The 7,475-nt window shown below is 46.0% G+C and overlaps 1 protein-coding gene across 1 annotated transcript; it reads left to right on the forward strand.

The window, feature by feature from the left end:
• Window positions 1–4: 4 nt before the first annotated feature.
• ZDHHC4 (zinc finger, DHHC-type containing 4) lies at window positions 5–6,430 on the forward strand (the record flags this gene model as incomplete). Its single annotated transcript, XM_009873302.1, has 6 exons — window positions 5–55; window positions 2,333–2,406; window positions 3,861–4,039; window positions 4,143–4,268; window positions 4,900–5,144; window positions 6,146–6,430. Coding segments are annotated over 6 exons (960 nt in total), but the record flags the coding sequence as incomplete, so codon positions are not given.
• Window positions 6,431–7,475: the final 1,045 nt, after the last annotated feature.

A 7,475-nucleotide genomic window follows, 5' to 3' on the forward strand; every position in this document is an offset into this window, starting at 1 on the left:
CTGCTCGGGCAGGAGGGAGAGTTTCCTCGGGAGAAGCGTCCGTGGTGCGGCCCAGGTAAAGAACTGAGCTTCCAGAGCGGGATCAGCGCCCGGTCTTGTGCTCTGTGCCAGTTCGTTGCGATAAAATCAGCACAACTGCTGTATTTCTCCGTAAAAACTGATGGCATAGTTCATATTTCACCCTGTTTTGACAGCTGCTCTCCAGTAAGTGCTCACTGGGATCGGAAATAGAAATACTCTTCCTTTCGACTGATAAAATCCTGCCTGAGCAGGTAGTAAAAGAACCATTTGTGTCCTGCAGCTCCTGGTCCTGCGTGTGCCAGCTGGCCGCGCTCACCGCAGGGCGGTAGTAAGGGTGGAACTTCTTGTGATGCTGAAAGTGCATTATTCAGTGATGCCAGAACACGTCAGCTTTGAGAAATAAAATAATAATGAGGCCCCAAGTATTTGCACTTGTATGGTATTTGCTGCTCACGTGAAGAGGTGGAGGGAGGTTTGAGAATTATAGCTAGTAGCACACATTTTAGGGGAAGCTCTTTAGTATGAGTCTGTAATAATGCTGGAGGCTGTTGTTTCCTAAGAAAGAGGGAGGAATGAAGAGCTTTAAAAGAGCATTTTATTGTAAAAACAGGGAATTAATTGAAAAGGTGCTAGCTTATTTTTCTGTCTGTTGGGCTGTGTCTGAATGGAGGAGGAGAAAAAAAAAGTGTAGCACTCTTGGAAGGGAAAGAATAAGGGAATTATCATTTAAATTGTAGGTAATATTTAATGCTGATTACATGAGTCTAAACAGACTGCTTTTTATTACTAGTATTATACTTTATTTTGCATTATGGGTGTGCAGATCACTGTGCGGAGAAATATATTATTTCCCCACACTTCTTAACAGCTGCTTCTACGAGACATGTGTAACAATCAGCAGTTAAAATACTGCTATTCTGTAAAGTCACTCTCTGGAGAAATGTAATTTATACTTGCACATGTGAAATAAATATAGATAATCCTAAATAGTTTCGTGGACACTGTACTTTAAATTCATTACTGGCTGTAATGAACAAAGCGTGTAAGGCTGGAAGTTTGTTGAGTTCTTTAAAGGTCCTTTAAAGCTGTTCACTGTGAGCTGTATGAAATAACGAAGTGGCACAGCTCACAGCTGTTCTGGCTCTGTGGCGAGCCAGCTTTCACCCCCCGGTCTGTTTTGCCTGGCTGTGTTCAGGGTACAGGTCTTCTCATTCTCCCCTCCTGTCATCATCGCTGAAAGCACAAATCGCATCTGTCAGAGCCTTTTGCTTTGGCGTAAGGGATGGCTGAAGCACGGAGCTGCTGTGCTGTGCGGGGGGGATAACAGATATCGAATGTAGCGTTAGACTGTGCTGCCACGCACACGGTTCATTTAAATTTGAGTTGCAAGGTTGCTTTTCCATCAGTTGCGTGCTTCCCATTGCAGTACCCAGCCTCTTTATAAAAAGACTTGTCACTTGAACTGCTGATACGAGGCGTACCAGCTAAAAGAAAAATATTTAGCATCTTCTCAACTCCACATATGCTTTTTGCCTTCTGGTCTTTCACATCTGAGGCAAGAAGCTCTCGCTGCATATTTTCTCCCCATGTCAGCTAGAAATAGGCTCAGCTGCTCTAATTCCTCTGCCACCGGTGGAGCGGCGTGTTGCTATAGAGATCCATCCTCCTCTGAACAGCAGAGTCAGGCAATTCCGCAGACACAGACTCTTGCTGAGGATTTCACTGAGTGAAGACAGGCAGTTTTCTTTTTCGTTGTGTCTCGCTGATTTTGAAACAGCAATTAAATAGAGTTATCAGGCTGTATCACAGCTGCAGTTATGAAGAAACTGAGGGTATTTTTAGTTTTGGTGGGGTTAGTTTGGTCCTGGTTGGGTTGTGGAGGTTTGGGTTTTTTTCCTTTTTCTGGAGGAGAGCTTTATCCCTTTGCTTATCTCTGCTTGCATCTGTCAGATGTCCTGAGGAAGCATATTGTGCTTCGGAAATTGCTCAGTTCTATCCCCTGCTTAACCAGTTACCCAGTCTATAACCCGATATAAGCTCCTTATAACTTTCACACATTAACCCAGATACATTTGTTTGTGCCTGTTGGGCTCCCAAGAATATGGAACCTCACTCCCGTTTTGAAACCCCCCAGCTACGTGCCTGCCTGTAATCTTGGGAGCTCAGATGTCCCCAGAAATGAGCTTCCTCCCCAGTGAGACAGCTACAGATCTATAACTGAAGGATTCGGTGACTTGTATTTTTGTTTGAACTTTCCCCAAGGCAGCAGCAATGTGCAGTTCAGGTAACAGAGTGTTTTCCTTTGATTCAGGTATTGTCATTTGTAATGCCCACACAGCTCCAGAGGGTCTCACAGAGAGTGCTCCACAGGCTCTTCCACACAAGGTATTGCCTTTTTTTTATGCTTTTGACATTATTTTTAGCAGTATTTCTGGTTACTGCTGGTGACCCTCTGCCACCATCAGAGCTTTCAGTACTATCCTTAGATATTCTCTCTTGGTTAGGGCTGCTCGTCTGGGGTTACAGATTGCTTTAAGGTTTGTCACTTTCTGTTCCTCGCTTATCCTTAGGAAGCTGTTACCCTGAAAAATTGGCACATACTGACAAATAAAGATAATGTGGCTCAGTTGCTTCCAGTGTAGCAGATGTTGGTCACACTCGTGGGAGACTGCACCCACACGACAATTACAACAACAGCTCTTCGGCAGCTGCAGATTGAGTTTAGACAGAGCGAGTGATCCCCATCCTCTCCCTCAAATCCCATTAGTCTTACTCCAGCAGCTTGGACGTCCAGGTGGCTCAAGGGGAAGCCGTGCAGCTGCCAACGTGCAGCCTGCTGCTTTAAGGTGAATTTTGTAGTGTCCTGTAAAGTTCAATGCTTTAGGATCTGCTTCAGGAACAATTTAAATACATTTCTTCTGGGGGCAGCAACTGCAACACACCAGACACTTCAGGATCGTAACATCCACAGCTGCTGAATGTGTGGTGCCGATGTTTTGTTGCCTCCTGCGTAGATTCTCTGTTGTTAACACAGCCCAGGAGAAAGTGGTTGTATTGTCAAATGTGCAGTGAGCAGCAGAGCAGTTGTCTGGGGAGCTTGGCGTAGCTGTCGTTGCTGGATTACGCTGCACGTTGGAGGCACCTCGATCCTCCACATTCGCCCTTCGGCTGCGTCACCTCCTTCCAGCAAGAGATTTTTCAGGTCATGCAGAAAGCCAGTGAGGTGCAGCACTTGAGGGCATCTCCTTGTAGGCCTGTGGCTGAGAGGAGACTCTGCAGGTTCCTGCTGGGTTGCACACAGAAATGGTGTAGGGGAGAGTGGTAGGGAAGAGCTTGTCTGCAGCTACAGTAAAACACCCATCTCTAGGTATTTAAAACCATCATAAAAGTCCAGCAAACTGATGTATAACGCAGAGAACTGGAGTGAGTGTTGCTTTCCTACTGCCTGGTTCATCTGAGCATCCCTTTGCCACTTGGAAGTTTGCACTGGAAGTTGTTGCTTCCCCAACCAACCCGCGTGGCGAACGGTTGTGGAACGCATCTCGCGGAAGCTGTCACCTGCTGACGGGTTAGAACTAGTGTTTGCCCTGGCAAACCTCCTGTGATGGCTGCTTATATTGTTACAGGTTTTTTTGCGTGAAAGATTGCCTTTTACTGGGGTTTTCTTTGCTTCCAGAGCAGCACACAGCAACACTATTAATAAGCAATCCTTGCTGGCCTGAAAACCTAAAAGAGGTGTCTCCATGCATTTGGAAAGTCTTTGCTGCTCACCTCCGAGTGTACTTGACCTGTTAATCAGGATGCTGAGTATTCAATAGACTGTCTCCTTTCTGTTACAGGAGCTGTTTGTTTGTTGTCCTGCACGTAGCCTTGCAAGCTGCAGTGTATGGGGAATACACGTGGGAAGTGTTCGGTTACTGCTGGGAGCTGCAGTTCCACCTCCTGCTCCTGCTGCTGCCCTACCTGCTGCTGGCCGGGAACGCGGGCTGCTTCCTTCTCTGCTCCCGGGCCAATCCTGGTAAGCCCGTGCTGATTCTGGGCAGTAGCTGTTTGAAAAAAAAGGAACTAAAAAAATGTTACAAACACCATGGCTTTTGCTTTTTTTCTCCTTCCTTTCACAGGTATAGTAACCAAATCAAACCACGCGTTGTTGGTTAAGATTTATGCGTATGACGGTGTATTATTCCAGAAAGGCATCGTGTGCCCTACATGCAACATGGAGAAGCCAGCCAGATCGAAACATTGCAGTAAGAATTTTAACTTCCTTGTAATACTTTTCTGAATTAATTCCCCATTGATAACTGCAGTTCACACTACATCTGTTGCCCAGCTTGATGCACACAGGGTGGTGTTTGCTTTATTGGGGTCCCAGGTCACAGTTGCCCTTTGCAGATTAGACATTAGGAGGAAATTCTTCACTGTGAGGGTGGTGAAGCGCTGGCAGAGATTGCCCAGAGAAGCTGTGGCAGCTCCTCCCTAGAAGTGTCCGAGGCCAGGTCGGACGGGGCTTGGAGCAGCCTGGGCTGGTGGGAGGTGTCCTTGCCCATGGTAGGGGCTTGGAATGGGCTTCAAAGTCCCTTCCAACCCAAACTGTTCTGTGATTCTATGAAGTTAAATGACAGATTAGCACCTGTCGACCTGAGTTCAGGATTTTGTGTTTCTCTTGCAGAATTTGCTGTTATCAACTCAAATAAAGGTGGCAGCTACAATCTCTGCCTTTCGCACACTTTGCTAGGCAGTACTGTTGGAGAAACTGAAGTCTTTGAGCTGCAGTCTTGGTGAATAAAAGAGGAAATGAGATACAAGTAATTGTTTTTAGTATTGGAATTTTTAAAAAAACCAAGTAACTGAACAATCTTGTCTCTCCCTGCTTGTCAGGTTTCTGCGGCGGGTGCGTACATCGTTCGGATCACCACTGTGTGTGGCTCAACAACTGCGTCGGGGCCTTCAACGCCAAGTTTTTCCTCCTTTACCTCTTCACCCTGACTGCCATGGCTGCAACCATCGCAGTCATCACCGCAGCCTTTCTCATCCGCGTGGTGCTGCTGTCAGGTATGATGCGTGGGAGTTACATCGATGACCAAGGACAAGAGCGTGCTGTTGAGATTCTCTTCCTCATTCAGGTATGTTTATGCTGTCTGGGTTGTTAGCTCATAAAGAGGTTTATCTCAGTCTTTGCTTTCAGGAATCTTGTAAGTCCACCTGTTCTCTCAGGCAGGGTGTGGACAGACTGCAGGTTTTTTACCAGCTTCATGCAGCTAATCAAGCGTAGGCAACTGTCATTGCGGAATACTTCAAAAATATGGGATTTTTCTCACAGTACTTCGTTCTGCTCTCCTTTTTTTCTGGATTTCTGTCTCCAGGCTGCTTTCACTCAGCAGAGCTGGTTCATAAAGAAAGACTTCACATTCCGGTGACTATCTACTGTAGCAACGTTTAGGAAACAGTTGTCAATTCTTGAGATACTTTCATGGAGATGTTAGAGCAGGACCCTACTACACCAGAATTCAGATACTTGGATATTTTCTCCCACATACAAGCAAAGGGTGACTCGGAGTTTCTTTAGCATTTGTGTCATTTGCATTTCAATCCCCTCATCCTTTTCTGTCTTCTGGCAGTGAGGTGGTAAGGAGTAAATGCTTCACCTCTTGCAGCCTTGGCATCTTGGTCAGGGAACGTTTTTGCTCCTGTTTGAGCAGCACCATTAGCACTCGGCAGGATCGGAATTTAACTCAGAAAAGAGCTGCTTAATCTGTATCATGTCAGCAAAACCTGAAGTTGTACCAGATTGTAGCCTCTTCATTTGGCGGTTTGTTTTCAGATGAGCTGCATTAATGATCTTTTAAATTCCACAAAACAACAACAAAAAGCGAAGAAGCAAATCTCCGATACGAAACACGAATGGTCAGAGTGTAGAAAACGGTGCCCTGTGTCAGTGAGGCTTGTGAGGAAATGCATTTCTGCCTCTCCTCGAAGATTCAATGAGGAACGTGCGCTCCCAGGGCTGGACAGGGGACAGGGCTGCGATCTCAGTTCTGGGGCCACACAGTTACGTGAGTGTGGGGGCGTGTGGCTTAATGCTCCCAATTTTTAAACTAAAAGTTACTCTTTTCTTCCTTTGCAGCACCTTTTCTTGACTTTTCCTAGGATCGTCTTCATGCTGGGCTTTGTTATTCTTCTCACGCTCGTGCTGGGCGCATACTGCTCTTTCAATCTCTATTTGGCCTTGACCAACCAGACTGCCAACGAGTGGTATAAATCCAGAAGATACGGGTGTTCCCACCAGCTAACGTTGCAGCCTCGTGACAGACAAGTTGCCTACAAAAACATTTATTCTAAAGGAGCCTGGATGAATTTAAAGGAAGTCTTTAATCCTCCCACAGCGTTGGAAGGAAAGAAGAAAACATGAAGATGCTCTTCTCTGTGCATATTTGTAAGACTTTATTTCAGTAGCGTGCTCTGATGCCTCAAACAACTTTTGTAAAGAGATGACTGTATTTCAATTTCATTGGAAACTACGTTTTCATAAAGCTGCCTAGTCTTCAAAAAAAAAATACAGTTCTTCCAAGTTTATCTGTAACACTACTCGTACCGGTCGTGCCAGTAAGCTGTCAGGCTTTTCAGACACAGCACCGTACAGAAGCAAGCTGCACCAGGGTTAGCTTCAGCTAAGGACCACATACACAAGGAAAATTCTTTTTAATGGTTACTCTTGGGCAAATATAACTGTATAATATACCGCTGTGTAATAGGCAATTGGAGTTCCCGAGGTCCTTTGGTGCACCTTAACCAAGTGTCCTGCTTCTGCAGGACTTTATGGGGCTATAGCAATGTCACACGTGTGGAAGTGGCACTTATTTGTCAATTATTCAGGTTTTTTCCCCCTGCAGGAACACAGTAACTCACAGCTGACAGCATTGTGCTGCGGGTACCAACGCCGCAGCAGAGCACTGCGAACGACGCTTCGCTTGGCGACGTCCCTAAGGCTCAGCTTTGCCCTCTTGCTTCTGCGTTGGAGGGACCAGTACTGAACTGACCGGTACGGAGGCGAGCTGGGTCCGTCTCGCTGAAGTGACTCTTTCTGTGTGTGTGTGTGTGTGTGCACTTGCAAGGGAAACCCTAACAAAGGGCTGCTGTAAACTTTGAGGAAGCCTCATCTTTTTTGTGAGTATCTTTGGCAAATGATTAACCTATTGCTGTTACCAACATTTACATGTATTTAGCTGAGAACCCCCATGATTACTGGCAGCATCTTCACCTGCAGAAACCGGGGTCTCCTGCACATTTGTACTAGCGTGGGGAACCTTAGTTTCAGAAAGGAAACTCTGACAAGTGCTGCCTCTCCTTACCTGCCAAGTCCCTTTCATGATACCTAAGTTCACCTCATTCAAAACAAGAGGCTGTTTCAGCCTTAAGAGTCATGAAACCAGTTAACTTCTGGACAAAAGTTCAGC

This window comes from Apaloderma vittatum, unplaced genomic scaffold (genome assembly GCF_000703405.1).
Source record: "Apaloderma vittatum isolate BGI_N311 unplaced genomic scaffold, ASM70340v1 scaffold4567, whole genome shotgun sequence".
Classification (NCBI taxonomy): domain Eukaryota; kingdom Metazoa; phylum Chordata; class Aves; order Trogoniformes; family Trogonidae; genus Apaloderma; species Apaloderma vittatum.